At 39.2% G+C, this 21,258-nt stretch overlaps 1 protein-coding gene across 1 annotated transcript in view; it reads left to right on the forward strand.

Moving 5' to 3' along the window:
- The window catches only part of LOC117328287 (nuclear pore complex protein Nup205-like), a 58,810-nt gene that overhangs the window by 18,803 nt on the left and 18,749 nt on the right, over positions 1–21,258 (forward strand). The window contains 15 exon segments of the mRNA XM_033885807.1: positions 1,038–1,157; positions 2,936–3,086; positions 4,544–4,740; positions 6,076–6,258; positions 7,240–7,281; positions 7,412–7,621; positions 9,783–9,965; positions 10,225–10,282; positions 11,444–11,633; positions 13,847–13,967; positions 14,811–14,916; positions 17,874–18,001; positions 18,003–18,036; positions 18,296–18,541; positions 21,071–21,214. Coding sequence (XP_033741698.1) covers positions 1,038–1,157; positions 2,936–3,086; positions 4,544–4,740; positions 6,076–6,258; positions 7,240–7,281; positions 7,412–7,621; positions 9,783–9,965; positions 10,225–10,282; positions 11,444–11,633; positions 13,847–13,967; positions 14,811–14,916; positions 17,874–18,001; positions 18,003–18,036; positions 18,296–18,541; positions 21,071–21,214 — 2,113 coding nt within the window.

The raw sequence follows: 21,258 nt of genomic DNA on the forward strand, positions 1-21,258 counted from the left end.
CTAGGTGCTACTCCCTTACTCAAACAGCTAATGACGTGACCTACTAGATCTCCTCGTGGCCAGTAGTTGTTAGCTAGTTATTGGTTTACAGCCAACATTGCTAGTTTCATCTCATTGACTGTAGTCACTGTTGTCGGCATGAGGGAGAATCGCTCTTTCTGACTTATAATAAGTTTAAGTGTAATTTTAGAAGATGGTTCCTGGCCCTGTGCCTATCTTGTTTACAGTTACGACATCACTTGATGTATCCAGGTAACTTAATACAGCAAGGATGACCTAATGAATTTTGGTTACATTTAAAGTTTTGATGTCTGTCAACTCTTCAAATAGATATTTTTTAAGGGTAGCCTATTCCTAACCCCGGTTCAGCAGTAATACCCATTGGACCACCACGTGATCTTTTTCTTACAAGATAAACAGTTCTCACCAGGGACTCCACTTTATGTCCCATCTGACAACTCGCTGTCAAATGTTATTGGTTACAATTGTACCAGTACATTGAATATTATTTTTAGTGTCTGTTCCTGAAACCATCTTGAATCTTTCACAATGATAAAACTGTTCTCCACTATACAAAGCCTGTAGATCGATACAAGCTGATGGGGTGTTATAGCTAATGCAGTCTTTCCTGTTCTTTGTCTGTGGAGATAAAGTGATTAGAATTAAAGTTCCTGGAGCAGGAGAGGAAACCAAATAAATAAAGGATTGTGTAGGGGCATAACGGCAGGACCAAACACATGAAATATATTGATTTATGTCCTTTAAGTCCTTTTCTCTCTAAAGGAATTTTAACCTTAATTTGACCAGGGGTTTCGATTCTAATAGTGATGAAATCAGTAATATTTTGCCATGGTTATAATAATATTGAAGTGATCAACTGATCATTCAGGCTCTAATTCACTGCTACATCACTGTCTTTTGTTCTGATGTTAAGTAGATTGCATTGTTAGCTGTGAATAGATATCCCGATGTTGAGTTGGTTGTCAGCTGTGAGTAGGTATCCCGGTGTTGAGTTTGTCGTATTCCTATTGTTACAGATCGGTGATCTCTACAGCAAGGATCCCCAGGGTCTGGATCTATGCCTAGAATACTGGTGTCCACAGGAGGCCCCCTCCCTTCATGAGTCTATGTATCACTACCGACCCCCACAGAGACAGGTAATTATATACCACAGGAGGCCCCCTCCCTTCACCAGTCTATGTATCACTACCGACCCCCACAGAGACAGGTAATTATATACCACAGGAGGCCCCCTCCCTACACGAGTCAATGTATCATTACCGACCCCCACAGAGACAGGTAATTATATACCACAGGAGGCCCCCTCCCTACACCAGTCAATGTATCACTACCGACCCCCACAGAGACAGGTAATTATATACCACAGGAGGCCCCCTCCCTACACCAGTCCATGTATCACTACCGACCCCCACAGAGACAGGTAATTATATACCACAGGAGGCCCCCTCCCTTCACCAGTCCATGTGTCACTACCGACCCCCACAGAGACAGGTAATTATATACCACAGGAGGCCCCCTCCCTTCACCAGTCTTCACCAGTCAATGTATCACTACCGACCCCCACAGAGACAGGTAATTATATACCACAGGAGGCCCCCTCCCTACACCAGTCAATGTATCACTACCGACTCCCCCAGAGACAGGTAATTATATACCACAGGAGGCCCCCTCCCTTCACCAGTCAATGTATCACTACCGACCCCCACAGAGACAGGTAATTATATACCACAGGAGGCCCCCTCCCTACACCAGTCCATGTATCACTACCGACCCCCACAGAGACAGGTAATTATATACCACAGGAGGTCCCCTCCCTTCACCAGTCCATGTATCACTACCGACCCCCACAGAGACAGGTAATTATATACCACAGGAGGCCCCCTCCCTACACCAGTCCATGTATCACTACCGACCCCCACAGAGACAGGTAATTATATACCACAGGAGGCCCCCTCCCTTCACCAGTCAATGTATCACTACCTACCCCCACAGAGACAGGTAATTATATACCACAGGAGGCCCCCTCCCTTCACCAGTCAATGTATCACTACCGACCCCCACAGAGACAGGTAATTATATACCACAGGAGGCCCCCTCCCTACACCAGTCCATGTATCACTACCGACTCCCCCAGAGACAGGTAATTATATACCACAGGAGGCCCCCTCCCTTCACCAGTCATATCACTACCGACTCCCCCAGAGACAGGTAATTATATACCACAGGAGGCCCCCTCCCTTCACCAGTCCATGTATCACTACCGACCCCCACAGAGACAGGTAATTATATACCACAGGAGGCCCCCTCCCTTCACCAGTCCATGTATCACTACCGACCCCCACAGAGACAGGTAATTATATACCACAGGAGGCCCCCTCCCTTCACCAGTCTATGTATCACTACCGACCCCCCCAGAGACAGGTAATTATATACCACAGGAGGCCCCCTCCCTTCACCAGTCAATGTATCACTACCGACCCCCCCAGAGATAGGTAATTATATACCACAGGAGGCCCCCTCCCTTCACCAGTCTATGTATCACTACCGACCCCCACAGAGACAGGTAATTATATACCACAGGAGGCCCCCTCCCTACACCAGTCTATGTATCACTACCGACCCCCCCAGAGACAGGTAATTATATACCACAGGAGGCCCCCTCCCTTCACCAGTCAATGTATCACTACCGACCCCCACAGAGACAGGTAATTATATACCACAGGAGGCCCCCTCCCTTCACCAGTCAATGTGTCACTACCGACCCCCACAGAGACAGGTAGTTATACAATCCCCCGAACTGTCACCATAGGTAATTATACAATCCCCCGAACCACCACCGCTACCGCTGCTTCTGTGTTAACCAGTGTCAACTAATTTGATAATCGAGTATTTCTAATATAACCCTTTGTTGTAGGTGGCACTTTACAAGTTTGTGCGTCTAGCAGGCGACCTGCTACCATCATTTCTGTATCAGCCATACATCAATATGCTGATTGGTCTATCTAGTAACCAGCAAGGAGCGCACCACTGTTTCGACCTCCTCAAGAGCAACGGTATGGGCTCAGGTAAGACCTGCCATCTTATTTTAGATTGCTTAATGCAAGAGCTACCAGAACTTTATAACCGAATGATTGATTACCTGGTACTGCCAGAAATCATGTATCAGGGAATATTTGTTTGATTTTTAGCTCACCTGCCCAAAGGGCAGGTGAGCTTATGCCGTGGCGCGGCGTCCGTCGTCCAGCCGTCTGGCCTTCCGTCAGGCGTCAACTATTCCATTCAAGCAACTTCTTCTCAATAACCAAAAGGCCAAGAGACCTAATATTGGGCCTGTAGCATGCTGGGGTGAAGGGTTACCAAGTTTGTTCAAATGAATAAAGTTGACCTTCCTTCAAGGTCACAGGGGTCAAAAAGGCTAAAATCTTTAAACGACTTCTTCTCAATAACCAAGAGTCCCATGGAGTTGATATTGGGTCTGTAGCATGCTGGGGTGAAGGGCTACCAAGTTTGTTCAAATGAATGACCCTGACTCACATTCAAGGTCACGTCGGTCAAGTATGCTTAAATCTTTAAATGACATCTGAATACAAAGTGCCGAGAGACATTATATTGGCCCTGTAGCATGCTTTCAAATAACTGCAGGATCCATATATGAAAAGATCACTGCATTGCAGGTTAGCGATTTGGGCCCATTGGGCCCTTGTTAATTAGAGCCCTGTTTGAGATACATGTGGCCCAAAGTCTTCACTCTGTCGGCCTATCCTTGTGTTTTTGGGGCTGATAGCTTTAGTATCTATTGACTGATTTAGTCCAGATGTTCTGTTCACAAATAAATACTGAGGTCAAGTCAAGGTCAATAAGTCCAAAGGTCATTGTCAAATTTTGTATCTTTTTACTGATGAAAATTTTGTCATCACATTATGAAGCAAAGTTAGTGGGAATTATGCAAGAACAGCTGATCAAAGGTCAAGGTCACTGGATCGGAGGTCATCATTTGGGTGCAAAGATCAAGGATAAAGGGATTTCTGACAATGAGACTGGCTTAAACAAATCAAAGCTTATATAGGAGTATTATACCAGTATTTAGAGGTGTTAGGAAACAAGTCATATCAGACTTCAACCTCAGTGATATGGGCAGATTACTTTTTGATGATTGTCGGGGAAGTATTTTCATTGTTTAGAAACTATATTAACATTTTCTCAGGATGTTTTGAGAAATAAACTTATGCATAGTATATAAAGTTACAAGTTTTATAACCATCACCTACCACTGACTATAGGGGACAGTTTTATACCATCACCCACCACTGACTATAGGGGACATTATTATACCCAACACCTACCACTGACTATAGGAGACAGTATTATACCCATCACCTACCACTGACTATAGGAGACAGTATTATACCCACCACCTACCACTGACTATAGGAGACAGTTTTATACCCACCACCTACCACTGACTATATGAGACAGTTTTATACCCACCACCTACCACTGACTACTTACATTTAAATTATAGGAGGCCCTGCCAGTTCTGTGTCCTGGAACCACATTTTCACCTCCCTCAACCAGTATTACACCAGTCTGAGGCGGGAGGCCCCTGCATCTGCCGAAACTTCTCACCACCAGAGGGCACCACACATACGCGGCATTACCCCGGCAGAGCTGGAAGGACTTGTCACTGTCCTTAAACTCACTCGTACCATAGCAGAGCAGGTGAACATTGATATATTATCACTCTCCTATAGTACTACTAGTGGCAGACTAATTAGCTGTCTGAAAACTCTGATAACTTGATATATTATCACTCTCCTTTAGTACTACTAGTGGCAGACTTAGCTGTCTGAAAACTCTGATAACTTGATATATTATCACTCTCCTATAGTACTACTAGTGGCAGACTTAGCTGTCTGAAAACTCTTATCTAAATGAAAATTGGTAAATGATGGGTAGACCGCTATATCACTCCTACAACTCTATTTCCTAAAATATTTGTATCACTATTATAAAATTCAGCTTTAGATTCAAAACTTTTAACTTTATCGGGGGTTAATTATACATGATATGTGTTTAAGTAGCTGGCTTTAGATTGGTTCTTAGCTCTGATGACATAAGACAGAAAACTGAATTGTTGGCAGTTATGTTGTTGCATCATGTGACTTTCAGAATGAGAACTGTCGTATTGCGCTGTGTGAGAACCATGTTATCATGTCATGTGACTTTCAGAATGAGAACTGTCGTATTGCCCTGTGTGAGAACCATGTTATCATGTCATGTGACTTTCAGAATGAGAACTGTCGTATTGCCCTGTGTGAGAACCATGTTATCATGTCATGTGACTTTCAGAATGAGAACTGTCGTATTGCCCTGTGTGAGAACCATGTTATCATGTCATGTGACTTTCAGAATGAAAACTGTCGTACTGCCCTGTGTGAGAACCATGTTATCATGTCATGTGACTTTCAGAATGAGAACTGTCGTATTGCCCTGTGTGAGAACCATGTTATGTCATGTGACTTTCAGAATGAGAACTGTCGTATTGCCCTGTGTGAGAACCATGTTATCATGTCATGTGACTTTCAGAATGAGAACTGTCGTATTGCCCTGTGTGAGAACCATGTTATATCATGTGACTTTCAGAATGAGAACTGTCGTATTGCCCTGTGTGAGAACCATGTTATCATGTCATGTGACTTTCAGAATGAGAACTGTCGTATTGCCCTGTGTGAGAACCATGTTATCATGTCATGTGACTTTCAGAATGAGAACTGTCATATTGCCCTGTGTGAGAACCATGTTATGTCATGTGACTTTCAGAATGAGAACTGTCGTATTGCCCTGTGTGAGAACCATGTTATCATGTCATGTGACTTTCAGAATGAGAACTGTCATATTGCCCTGTGTGAGAACCATGTTATGTCATGTGACTTTCAGAATGAGAACTGTCGTATTGCCCTGTGTGAGAACCATGTTATCATGTCATGTGACTTTCAGAATGAGAACTGTCGTATTGCCCTGTGTGAGAACCATGTTATATCATGTGACTTTCAGAATGAGAACTGTCGTATTGCCCTGTGTGAGAACCAGCAGTGGTCGGCTGTGATGATCATGTTTGGACTGGTCACCTGTAGTATCCCTTCCGCTCTCAAGGCTCAACTCTTCCACACTTTGGCTGCCTTTGCCCGCTCACCAGACATTGCTGCCAGTCTGTGGCAGACTCTCGAGGTGTCTCAGGTAATTAAAAATGGTTATGATTCATGTATGTACAGGTAACAATGATTCATGTATGTACAGGTTACGTATGTACAGGTAACAATGATTCATGTATGTACAGGTAATGTACGTACAGGTAACAATGATTCATGTATGTACAGGTAGCAATGATTCAGGTAAGTACAGGTAATGAGAATTCCGGTATAACAAGGATTCAGGTATATAAATATGATGACAACTTTAATTCAGGAATGTAAATATGATGGAAACTTTGATTCAGAAATGTAAATACGATGGTAACTTTGATTCGGGTATGACCTGGGCTGGGGACATCAATGAATCAGTCAGCACATTTATTTCCATGCAATAACTGAAGTATCCTTGGGCCATTTGAACTGAAAGTGCTTGCTTGGGATTGGTTTTCTGTGTCAAAGGTCAAAAGTCAGTGTCACTTACTATAAATAGAAAATAAGTTTCCAAGCAATAAATTGAGTATCTTTGGGCCAAGGTAAATCAAACTTCATAAAGTACTTCCTTATTGAAAGTGCTTGTATGGGATTACTTTTCTGTGTCAAAGGTCAAGGTCACTTGCTAAATATAGAAAATCAGTTTCCATGCAATAACTTTACTTTGCTTTTGCCAATCAAACTGATACTTCATACAAGGTTTCTTTCTTGAGTGCTTGCTTGCAGTTGCTTTTCAGCTTTGAAGGTTAAAGGTCAAGGTCACACTTACTTAGATAGGAATCAAGTGTTCACAGGTATAAGGTCCATAAAAATGTATTAGTTATCTGTTTTGTTGGCTTTTATGGCAGAGAGTACTTAAAGTTTGTCAGTAATCTGTCACCTGACCAGCCATCCAGACTTTTGACTTCAACTTTTTTTTCTGCTGTTTTCATTGAAACTTAACATGGTTTACACTGTGCTGTGCAGATGTGAAATAGGAAAAAATGATGAATTTGCAGTAGTAGTTGTCTTGATGTTTTTTGGTTGTTTTTTTCAGATATTACCTACAATCCAGTCTAAAGGGGCAGGAGGAATCCAGGTAGTATGATTTGACATATTTTTGTATTGGCAATGTATCATTTGGTAAAAACTAATATCTTTTTATTCCTTTATGTGATATTCCTGCTATAGATGATTCAGGGCTATATAAGTGGTGTTTTGTGTTGTAGATTGAGCTGGACGAGATAGAGAGTCGTAATGAGGAATACCCGATGATCCAGGGGTTTCTGGCACTGTTGGACACACTGTCCGATATCCCTGTCCCTGCAGGACTAGGGGCAGGGATCAGGGCCCCAGGATTTGATCCCTATCTTCTCTTCCTTAAAGACTCAGTTTTCTTGAGGTTCAACTCAAGAGCCTACAAAAACCCAGGAGAAAAGGTGATGTCACTGTAGTCATGGTAACGGTATTGTAATGTAACAATGGAAAGGTGATGTCACTATAGTCATGGTAACGGTATTGTAATGTAACAATGGAAAGGTGATGTCACTGTAGTCATGGTAACGGTATTGTAATGTAACAATAGAAAGGTGATGTCCCTATAGTCATTGTGTCGGTATTGTAATGTAACAATAAAAAGGTGATGTCACTATAGTCATGGTAACGGTATTGTATTGTAACAATAGAAAGGTGATGTCACTGTAGTCATGGTGACAGTATTGTAATGTAACAATGGAAAGGTGATGTCACTATAGTCATGGTGACAGTATTGTAATGTAACAATAGAAAGGTGATGTCACTGTAGTCATGGTGACGGTATTGTAATGTAACAATAGAAAGTTGATGTCACTGTAGTCATGGTGACAGTATTGTAATGTAACAATAGAAAGTTGATGTCACTGTAGTCATGGTGACAGTATTGTAATGTAACAATAGAAAGGTGATGTCCCTATAGTCATGGTGTCGGTATTGTAATGTAACAATAGAAAGGTGATGTCACTGTAGTCATGGTAACGGTATTGTAATGTAACAATAGAAAGGTGATGTCACTGTAGTCATTGTGACGGTATTGTAATGTAACAATAGAAAGTTGATGTCACTGTAGTCATGGTGACAGTATTGTAATGTAACAATAGAAAGTTGATGTCACTGTAGTCATGGTGACAGTATTGTAATGTAACAATAGAAAGGTGATGTCCCTATAGTCATGGTGACAGTATTGTAATGTAACAATAGAAAGGTGATGTCACTGTAGTCATGGTAACGGTATTGTAATGTAACAATAGAAAGGTGATGTCACTGTAGTCATTGTGACGGTATTGTAATGTAACAATAGAAAGGTGATGTCCCTATAGTCATTGTGTCGGTATTGTAATGTAACAATAGAAAGGTGATGTCCCTAGTCATTGTGACGGTATTGTAATGTAACAATAGAAAGGTGATGTCACTGTAGTCATTGTGTCGGTATTGTAATGTAACAATAGAAAGGTGATGTAGTCATGGTGACAGTATTGTAATGTAACAATAGAAAGGTGATGTCACTATAGTCATGGTAACGGTATTGTAATGTAACAATAGAAAGGTGATGTCACTGTAGTCATGGTGACAGTATTGTAATGTAACAATAGAAAGGTGATGTCACTAGTCATTGTGTCGGTATTGTAATGTAACAATAGAAAGGTGATGTCACTATAGTCATGGTAACGGTATTGTAATGTAACAATAGAAAGGTGATGTCACTGTAGTCATTGTGACAGTATTGTAATGTAACAATAGAAAGGTGATGTCCCTAGTCATTGTGTCGGTATTGTAATGTAACAATAGAAAGGTGATGTCACTGTAGTCATTGTGTCGGTATTGTAATGTAACAATGGAAAGGTGATGTCCCTATAGTCATTGTGTCGGTATTGTAATGTAACAATGGAAAGGTGATGTCACTGTAGTCATGGTGACAGTATTGTAATGTAACAATAGAAAGGTGATGTCCCTATAGTCATGGTGACAGTATTGTAATGTAACAATAGAAAGGTGATGTCACTGTAGTCATGGTGACGGTATTGTAATGTAACAATAGAAAGGTGATGTCCCTATAGTCATGGTGACAGTATTGTAATGTAACAATAGAAAGGTGATGTCACTGTAGTCATTGTGTCGGTATTGTAATGTAACAACAGAAAGGTGATGTCACTGTAGTCATGGTGACAGTATTGTAATGTAACAATAGAAAGGTGATGTCCCTATAGTCATTGTGTCTGTATTGTAATGTAACAATAGAAAGGTGATGTCACTGTAGTCATGGTGACTGTATTGTATTGTAACAAAGGAAATTCTCTCCAAATAACCATCAGTTATTAACCAATAAACAAACAATTGTCTATATTAATCTACATAATGACGAAGTTTGCTCTTTTGTTTTTGTGTTTTCTCAAAATGATTAAAACATTTACTTGACCAAATGAGAAAATGATTGATTATTTGCCATGAAAACTAAGATATTGTTTGTAATGGTAATTAAAATCAACTATCTCCTGCTGTTGAAGTTGCTGGTTATAAATCATGAGACTTAGGAATGTATGATTGTAATTGATGTGTCTCCTTCAGTGGGAGATCGCTGCGTCCGTGTTGAACATCCTCTGTAAACTTTTACGTGAACATGAGATAGTTCCTGAGGATTTTGTTGATGAGCTGATCGAGGTACAGTCTGGAGGAACAGTGGTGGCGAACAAATCCGCCGGTCACACCCTGCTGGTACACATGCTGAATGATTCCAGTCTCCTCCGCATGGTAAGTACCTAAAATATCTACCATCGGTAAGGTGTGTCATACAGACAAACCAAATCATTCAATGACTTTGACTGCGACCTCACTAAACAACCTTATATTTATTTTTTCTCTCAACATTTTATCACTTTTTTCCATGTCATATACCAAACCACCCTATAACAACAAAGTTTCTATGGTGGCAGTGTTATAATATTGTTATCAGTTTTACACTTAATTCACAGAGTTATTTAGATAATGATAATCTAACAATCTGTTACAGATACTGCGGCTACTGGATGATGTCATTAACCAGCTAGAAACCTACACAGATGTTCCAGGTTTGTACTGTATAAGACTTGGATAACCTAGATAAACGTACAGTCAATAGGACTGACTATCAATTCCATGGATTACCTAGATAAATGTACCGTTAATAGGACCGACTATCAATTCCATGGATTACCTAGATAAACGTACAGTCAATAGGACTGACTATCAATTCCATGGATAACTTAGATAAACGTCCAGTTAATAGGACTGACTATTAATTCCATGGATTACCTAGATAAATGTCCAGTCAATAGGACTGGCTATCAATATTCCATGGATAACCTAGATAAAGGTACAGTCAATAGGACTATCAATATTCCATGGATAACCTAGATAAACGTACAGTCAATAGGACTATCAATATTCCATGGATAACCTAGATAAACGTACAGTCAATAGGACTATCAATATTCCATGGATTACCTAGATAAATGTCCAGACAATAGGACTATCAATATTCCATGGATAACCTAGATAAACGTACAGTCAATAGGACTATCAATATTCCATGGATAACCTAGATAAACGTACAGTCAATAGGACTATCAATATTCCATGGATAACCTAGATAAACGTACAGTCAATAGGACTATCAATATTCCATGGATAACCTAGATAAACGTACAGTCAATAGGACTATCAATATTCCATGGATTACCTAGATAAATGTCCAGACAATAGGACTGACTATCAATTCCATGGATTACCTAGATAAATGTCCAGTTAATAGGACTGGCTATTATTTCCATTATTAATCGATGGTAAATTACAATTGCCTTGTAGTCCAGTAATTGCCTTGTTTAATCTGCAGCCTTAGGAAGTATCCATTTCATTTTGATATGTGACTCGTGGATAGATATAGGAAGTATCATTTTAGGAAATAATAAGTTTTGTAAGACTCTACTGAAATGAAACAAACTTTTTAACAACATTTTGTAAATCTCACATCAGAGTTGGAAATAAATAAATAATTCTTTTGTTAAATTGCCAAATAAATAGCAAAACACATCTTTTTCTTTGACTTTCATCATCTTTATGTCCTGTCATATGACTGCTGACCTAAACTGATCACAGGTAATCTTATACAAGGCAATATTGACAGTTATGTTAATGATTATACTTTAAATCGGAATATAATGTGAATTATTTTTTGTTGTTGTAATTGCCAGGCAAGTTACAGATGGAGCGGACAGCTTTACTTTGTCTGCGGATGGTCGAGTATACTCTAGAGAAGGCTGACCAGTTTGTGTCGGCGTGTCGCGAGACTGGAGCCTCCATCATGGTCGTCTCCATGGATAGACTACTGCTGGGGATTAATCCACGTACAGGCAAACCTGACCACCTCGTCAACATAGCTAAGTAAGTTATCCTTGTCTGTCTGGTGTCTTAAAGGGCCAAGTATGTTATACCTGTCTGTCTGGTGTCTTACGGGGCCAAGTATGTTATCCCTGTCTGTCTGGTGTCTTACGGGGCCAAGTATGTTATCCCTGTCTGTCTGTCTGGTGTCTTACGGGGCCAAGTATGTTATCCCTGTCTGTCTGTCTGGTGTCTTACGGGGCCAAGTATGTTATCCCTGTCTGTCTGGTGTCTTACGGGGCCAAGTATGTTATTCCTGTCTGTCTGTCTGGTGTCTTACGGGGCCAAGTATGTTATCCCTGTCTGTCTGTCTGGTGTCTTACGGGGCCAAGTATGTTATCCCTGTCTGTCTGTCTGGTGTCTTACGGGGCCAAGTATGTTATCCCTGTCTGTCTGTCTGGTGTCTTACGGGGCCAAGTATGTTATCCTTGTCTGTCTGGTGTCTTACGGGGCCAAGTATGTTATCCCTGTCTGTCTGTCTGGTGTCTTATGGGGCCAAGTATGTTATACCTGTCAGTCTGTCTGGTGTCTTACTGGGCCAAGTATGTTATCCCTGTCAGTCTGTCTGGTGTCTTACGGGGCCAAGTATGTTATTCCTGTCTGTCTGGTGTCTTACGGGGGCCAAGTATGTTATCCCTGTCTGTCTGTCTGGTGTCTTACGGGGCCAAGTATGTTATCCCTGTTTGTCTGTATGGTGTCTTACGGGGCCAAATATGTTATTCCTGTCTGTCTGGTGTCTTACGGGGCCAAGTATGTTATTCCTGTCTGTCTGGTGTCTTACGGGGCCAAGTATGTTATACCTGTCTGTCTGTCTGGTGTCTTACGGGGCCAAGTAAGTTATCCCTGTCTGTCTGGTGTCTTACGGGGGCCAAGTATGTTATACCTGTCTGTCTGGTGTCTTACGGGGCCAAGTATGTTATCCCAGTCTGTCTGTCTGGTGTCTTACAGGGCCAAGTATGTTATACCTGTCTGTCTGGTGTCTTACGGGGCCAAGTATGTTATCCCTGTCTGTCTGTCTGGTGTTTTACGGGGCCAAGTATGTTATTCCTGTCTGTCTGGTGTCTTAAGGGGCCAAGTATGTTATCCCTGTCTGTCTGTCTGTCTGGTGTCTTACGGGGCCAAGTATGTTATACCTGTCTGTCTGGTGTCTTACGGGGCCAAGTATGTTATCCCTGTCTGTCTGTCTGTCTGTCTGGTGTCTTACAGGGCCAAGTATGTTATCCTTGTCTGTCTGTCTGGTGTCTTACGGGGCCAAGTATGTTATTCCTGTCTGTCTGGTGTCTTAGGGGGCCTTGTGTAACATCAGACAGCAACTGTGTGTGTAACATTACACAAAAATCTCTACACGGCCGCAGTGTTACAGAAGATATAGGGAAAACTTACTGTGGGAGGAAACCTGAGTTCCCGGAGAAAACCTATGGGGTCACCTGCCCGACCATGTGGGTACTCGGGGAAAACCTAGGTGGTCACCTGCCCGACCACGTGGGTACTCGGGGAAAACCTATGTGGTCACCTGCCCGACCACGTGGGTACTCGGGGAAAACCTATGTGGTCACCTGCCCGACCACGTGGGTACTCGGGAAAACCTATGGGGTCACCTGCCCGACCACGTGGGTACTCGGGAAAACCTATGGGGTCACCTGCCCGACCACGTGGGTACTCGGGGAAAACCTATGTGGTCACCTGCCCGACCACGTGGGTACTCGGGGAAAACCTATGGGGTCACCTGGCCGACCACGTGGGTACTCGGGGAAAACCTATGTGGTCACCTGCCCGACCACGTGGGTACTCGGGGAAAACCTATGGGGTCACCTGCCCGACCACGTGGGTACTCGGGGAAAACCTATGTGGTCACCTGCCCGACCACGTGGGTTTTCCCCCGGGTACTACAGTTTCCTCCCACAGTAAGACCCTCTCGCACGCTTCCATCCGGGCCAACAAGCATGATTAATATAAGTTGATATAACTTGTTTCACATTTGTTGTAAAATAAATAAAGCTTACAAAGCTTCACCCAATTGTAAAGTTTACCCATTATAGATATGTTATAAGTAAATAATCGTTTTCTTGGCAGTTGTTTTACATACTAGGTCATTAGTACATGGATCCATGTGAATTGAATGTGTGAATACTCAGAATGTTTGGATTGTCCTCACTGTGTAAGATTGTTTGTAGTGATCTAAATTTGAGTGATTATTGTTGTGTGTATTTGGACAGGTACATCACCTTCAGCACGTTGCTGCCACATCATGCCCAGGCGGCCATGACAGTTCTGTACCGCGTGTGTCGTACAGCCCCTATACAAACAAAGCTTCTCAATCTCTTCACTGCCGAGGAGGTAAAGATCACATCTGTCCTTCTATTATTCTGAATCAACTATCGATGGCAACTGATAATATTCAACACTTAAATGCATACATTATCCATTAACAGTTAAAATAATTTCACTGGGACATTCTGACTAGCCTGACTAACATTTTCTTTAGCATCATGATATGGTACATTTTCAAAAAAAAACCAAAAAAACAAACAAACAAATAATGTTCTACGAGTTCGTTAAGTATCACTATGTCAGCAGCAGTGGTGTCGTCCACATAGACGTTTCCGTGCGATAACTCAATGTTTCCTTTGGCTGATCAAACTCAAACTTCATGCAGATCTTCCTTACCACAAGTACTTGCTTGGGATTGCTATTCAGGTCTGAAGGTCAAAGGTCAAAGGAAAATCTGTTTCCATGCAATAACTCTTGTAATCACCCAACTTTCTGTGAAAGTGACACATCCACTTTCGTGGAATTCTTGTATTTCTGTTGAAGCTAAATTGCTCCCCAATCCCACCCCACCTATCGCTACACATGGTTTGATGTTGTTTTTAAAATAACACTACTTAAAGATTACAGATAAAACATCGTTTAGTGTCGACACATTTCATCACAATAATGCAGTAAATGACACCCACCATATAGAAGTTCATGACAGAGCAAGAATTTCTTAAGATACAATTAAATATTGTAATTTTAAAGATTAAAAAGGAACCTTGATCTTTTAGAGGGTAATAGTTGGGATTTTGGTATTTAATATCAATATTGAAACTGTACAATCTTAACATCAAAAATTTTCAATTATTTAATAACTGATAATTATGTAAAATTAAAAGCATGTCCAAAACATTTTTTTGACAGAAAACATCATGTAACCTGAGTCTGCTTCATGGATTTGTGGAATGTCTGGAGGTGGATGAAGCGGAGGAAATAGTACAGAACCGAGTGATACAACTAGACGAGGCTGGTATGTGGATGCCTTTATCCTCCCTGTAAATATGATCAATGAGATTGTTAATTACAGTAAAACTTGGATAAGGGACAAAACAAAATATTCTACTTATCCAATGGTTTGACTTATCCGTGTCCGTGTGTATACGGAGACATTACGACATTTTATTAACCCAAGTAACGGCTGTATGACAAATATGTGCTTAACTACATGGTCTGGAATAAGTAATCAATACAAAATATGATAGCAAACAAATGAAGTTTACATGATGACTATTAGTGGTTAACAATACTATTAGTGGTTAACAATACTATTAGTCGTTAACAATACTATTAGTGGTTAACAATACTATTAGTCGTTAACAATACTGTTAGTCATTAACAATACTATTAGTCATTAACAATACTATTAGTCGTTAACAATACTATTAGTGGTTAACAATACTATTAGTCGTTAACAATACTATTAGTCGTTAACAATATTATTAGTCGTTAACAATACTATTAGTGGTTAACAATACTATTAGTGGTTAACAATACTATTAGTCGTTAACAATACTATTAGTGGTTAACAATACTGTTAGTCGTTAACAATACTATTAGTCGTTAACAATACTGTTAGTGGTTAACAATACTATTAGTGGTTAACAATACTATTAGTGGTTAACAATACTATTAGTCGTTAACAATACTATTAGTGGTTAACAATACTGTTAGTCGTTAACAATACTATTAGTCGTTAACAATACTATTAGTGGTTAACAATACTATTAGTCGTTAACAATACTATTAGTCGTTAACAATACTATTAGTCGTTAACAATACTATTAGTCGTTAACAATATTATTAGTCGTTAACAATACTATTAATCGTTAACAATACTATTAGTCGTTAACAATACTATTAGTCGTTAACAATACTATTAGTCGTTAACAATACTATTAGTCGTTAACAATACTATTAATCGTTAACAATACTATTAGTCATTAACAATACTATTAGTCGTTAACAATACTATTAGTGGTTAACAATACTATTAGTCGTTAACAATACTATTAGTCGTTAACAATACTATTAGTCGTTAACAATACTATTAGTCGTTAACAATATTATTAGTCGTTAACAATACTATTAATCGTTAACAATACTATTAGTCGTTAACAATACTATTAGTCGTTAACAATACTATTAGTCGTTAACAATACTATTAGTCGTTAACAATACTATTAGTCGTTAACAATACTATTAATCGTTAACAATACTATTAGTGGTTAACAATACTATTAGTGGTTAACAATACTATTAGTCGTTAACAATACTATTAGTCGTTAACAATACTATTAATCGTTAACAATACTATTAGTGGTTAACAATACTATTAATCGTTAACAATACTATTAGTGGTTAACAATACTATTAGTGGTTAACAATACTATTAGTCGTTAACAATACTCTTAGTCGTTAACAATACTATGCATGGTTAAAAACCAAATATATGTATAAAATTATGTTTGCTTTAGACACATGATTTACACACTGATACTCTTACATGTTACAGCATAATATTCTATGAAAATGATACATATAGTATTAGAATATACATGTGTATATTGTACTCACATTATTTCTCTTAAAGTCCATCCATATTGTTATACAATTAAACAATAAGAAACAATTAACAGTTCAGGAAAATTTATTTTGCACAGAATGAAATAATCCTGCATATTATTGTTACGAAAATTACATCAGTGTGTTCAGAATTTAGGCATAGATAAATAAATCAATGACAGACAAGTATTTCAAATGTGCATGTTTTCGTCATGTTAGGTAATTTATCGTTGTTTTTTGTGTCGCTTGCGAAAGCAGGAGGAGACATACAGGGATCAGAATGTCGGTGGCATTGTTCCCACCTAGAGGTTTTCGTCCAATAACTCAACTCTCCTTAGGCTGATCAAGCCCAAACTTCATACACACCTTCTTTACCAAAAGTGCTTGCATGGGATTGCTTTTTAGACCCGAAGGTCACAGGTCAAGGTCACTGTTACTAAAAATAGAAAATTTGTTTCCGTGCCATAACATAAGTTTCCTTGGACTGATCAAGCTCAAACTTCATACAGATTTTCCTTACCAAAGGGGTTTGCTTGGGATTGCATATCAGGTTCAGAGGGAAAGTTACTAAAAACTGAATATGTGTTTCTGTACAACAGCTCAAGTTTCTTTTGGCTGATCAAGCTCAAACTTCATACAGACTTTCCTTACTTAAAGTGCTTGATTAGGCTTTTCTGGTCCAAAGGTCAAAGGTCAAGGTCACTAACTAAAAACAGAAAATTTGTTTCCTTATGATAATTCATGTAATCACCCAAATTTCTGCGCAGACAACACATCCACTTATTTTCGGCTGCCATGCATTGGCCCTATGTATCAAAACAGTAAATAGAACACAGTAAGTCATGATGTTATGGTTTGTAGACTAAAACGTGTACATTTTATACTAAGTTATTTACACCTTAACGTTTTTTTACTTCACCTGTACAAACAAAGGGATTATGTATGACTGACAGACAGAAACTAACAATAGGCTCTGGTAACATCATAACGGCTGAACGGTCACACTCGGTCAATCAGGCAGAGGTCGGCAAATATATTATGCAATATTTGACACAAAAATGGACATTTTGGTATAGTTAAGGAGGGATGGACCACAAAATATATTGGACACAACCACAGTATTCAATTCAACAGTGTTTGAATCATCCATGTTTAAGATAAAGAAGGGAAAAAATCGGGAACCAAACAAAAATTTGACTCGTCTGATGTATTAGATTCAAGTGTTTTCGACACGAGAGATTTACTCTAGTCTGCTTGCTGTTAATGATTTAGTTTTGTGATTGGTTATCAGGTACATCACACTGTCGCAAAAAACAGCACAGGTTTCTATATATACTTACCCTGGTATTCTGTTTGTTACGGCAGCTGTGGAGGAAAATGTGCTCGGCACGGTGAGGAACTCAACCCGACAGAACTTGCTGCGGATTATCCTACACTGTCTAGACCAGCCCTCCCCCAATCTGGCTCACCTACTGCTCGGCTTTGATCTTCAGAAAGCCAGTAAACAAAACAAACCTCCAAGATCAGGGTTGGTATAATTAGGTTTATTTACTGTAACATGGGATAGCATTCTCAGTTCTGTTTTTGTTTTTGAATAAAGTTAGCTTGAATTTCCTATCATATTTTAATTTTGCATTTCATTTTTATCATGATGAATGAACAGTGAAAAGACATTCTGGTATAGAGGAGGAACTTTCTGCCAGAATCTCCTAATATTGTATACTAATGCTATCAAGAGGATAATTTTATTATCCTATTGTTCAGCACATTCCCTGATGAATTTACAGGAATCCTGGGATCACCTAAGACCTGTCTCCATGCAGTACTGAGCATACTGGATCAGGGGGTGGGATGTCCCGGCGGACCATCATGTCTCCACGAAACACCACAGTTAGCCGAACTCTGCTACAAACTCATCTTCAAGCTCTGCTCTAACAAAGACACTTCTGCTCCAACCCTGCGATATCTCCGCACATCAAGGGACTTCCTGTACAGACAGCTCCATCACCTCCCTTACAATTCACAATTATACGGTGAGTGAATGTTAACTCTGTTAACTGAGTTCTGTAGAGATACACCCCTCCATAACCAAACATGGAATACTGTGATAGTAGAGATACACCCCTTCATAACTAAACCTGGAATACTGTGATATCCATGTCGGAGATACGGGGTATAAAGGGCTGCCGACTCCGCTCACTTTATCTCTGATAGTTACAATGAGTAACGATGATAGTTACAATGAGTAACGATGATAGTTACAATGAGTAACGAAACCGGTCAGGTATTATACTAAATGGATGATATGGTTCCCTACACAACACGGATAGCATGTTAGTGTCCCAGGTCAGAGTCAAGGTTACTTGGTCAAAAGTCAAGGTCATATTTCAAATTTTACTAATGAATATTCTGTTACAATATTATGAAGCAAATTGGTCAAAATTCAGTAATCAAATGACCAGAGGTCAAGGTCACTGGGCCAGAGGTCAAAATTTGAAGCTTTTCACTGATAAATGTTTTATTAATTATGACATTGTCAAGCAAAGTTGGTCGGAATTAAACAAGGAGTCAAATGAACAAAGGTCAAGGTCACTGGGTCAGAGGTCAAATTTTATATCTTTTCAGTGATAGATATTTTGTTATGATATTTTGAAACAATGTTAGTCGGAATTAAGCACTAAATCATTTGATTATAATGGTTTAGGTCACTGGGTTTAAGTTCAAGGTCAAATTTAGTATGTCAGATTTAATGTTAGAGTTTTGATGCAAGTGTTGAAAGGCACTAGAAAACTCCTTTATAATTGTACTATGGACTAACATTTGGTTTGAGGGTTACTAAAGGAGCTAACTATTACTTGCTGGAGTTGGTATGAATGATTTTTTTTTTGTGAAAGAAAACTGTATTTTTAAACATTAAGAACTTTAGTATTTTATGTCGGATCTAATGTAAACAATTACGTCAATAATTTGGGATAAAGATTCTTAATGCTGTTGTGAGGTAAAGTGATAAACTGTGTGAGGCAAGCTTTTGTAATGTTGGTGGTAATCTTATTGAAATTTGGGGAAATATAGCAATGAAATTTGTTTCAGGTTATTACAACAATGAATATATATATATAGGTAATAAATACTACATGTTGATATTATCCTTATGATACACAGGTGGGATATGTTAGATATATTTACGTGTAATTCTTGTTACATGATATAATTGGTCCAATCCTGATGATTTACACGTTGGCATACATGCCATACTTTCAGGAGACCAATAAGGGAGATTGATGATTATTTTAAGGGAGTTTTGCCTAATATAAGGGAGATTTGTGCGCGACATGAATATCGACATTTTTACTCAATTTTAAAGCAATAAACTAATTTTGAAAGTGATAAAGAATATTTATATTTATTTTGGATATTAATTACTCATATTGTATATGCAAACAACAAAAAGTTGTATAAGGTAAAAAAAATGCAATAAGTATACATACAGATTCTGATGATATGAAATGATTTTTTGATTTTTTTATGTAACACAAAAAGTTTCACAGCTTTATGCATATTACATAACAGCATTTGAAAAGGGTATATTATAATTACATGTAGCTAAAGATTAAGACAAGCAAGTTAATTTTTTATCAGTTTGGATTTTCTTTAAATTAGAAAGCTTGATCCACTCTGAGGGAACACATCAGTTGTAAAAATCACCATGAAATGTCCTGTGGGATCCCTTATGTTGGACCATTTAGATTTTAAAATATTCCAAGTGTGCAAGTGTATACATGAAGTCATGAGAACTGAAGATGTTCATGTTAGGAGACTGCAGTAAATCTTATCACGATCATTCTAGATTTTGTATATTGTCTCTGTCATGGACTGTACAGTCATTGTAAACATCATGATTTACCACTACGACCACCAGATGTGCTAATTTTGATAGTTTTCTAAAAGAAAATATCAGATTTCATCTTGCTATCACTGATCCACGATACACATGTTATATGAAAAACATGTGTGATTTTGCTTCTGACCAGACTCTGTATCAATTACCATCATCAAAGTATGGTCCTAAAAGAAAACAAACAATAATTCAAGTCTGTTAGCAAAGAGGGTTAAAGTTGTTTGTAAACGACTTACCTTTTTTTCAGTGATAGATATTCTAGCGCAAACATTACACTAGCCAGAGCTTCGTGTGAAAGCCGTGTCCAACAGGCGCCACTTTGATTGAGTGATCACATGAACAGATGGATCACGTGATCGCTAAATTTATCCAAATCTCATTAAATCTTGCGAGAAAAACTACTGAATTGTAAACAAAAATGGCGTCGGCAAAAATACCGGAGGGAATTACAAAATACAGGAATTTGGGCTCTCCTGCCGGGAGGAAATAAATGACTTGAAAATAAGGGAGATTTTGTCTCACGCCGGGAGTTATGGCATGTTTATGTTGGATACGTGATATATAATTACCTGTTTTTCTGTATAACTGTGAACGTATTTCCCTTCCTGTGATATAATTACATGTTTTACTGTATAACTGTGAGTGTGTTTCCCTTCCTGTACAGCCCATCCGGTCACCAGTCATCAGGCATGGCTACTGAAGACGGTCGCTGTGGAGTTAAGGATGACATCTCTCAACAGACAACGCTCACACACCCAGCGCCTCATGCGGCTCCTACTGGACGACAACCAGGATGACCAGAGTAAAGGTAAGAACAGTCTATCATCGTTATCAGGACGACATAAACTAACA

This window comes from Pecten maximus, chromosome 5, assembly GCF_902652985.1.
Source record: "Pecten maximus chromosome 5, xPecMax1.1, whole genome shotgun sequence".
NCBI classification, from domain to species: domain Eukaryota; kingdom Metazoa; phylum Mollusca; class Bivalvia; order Pectinida; family Pectinidae; genus Pecten; species Pecten maximus.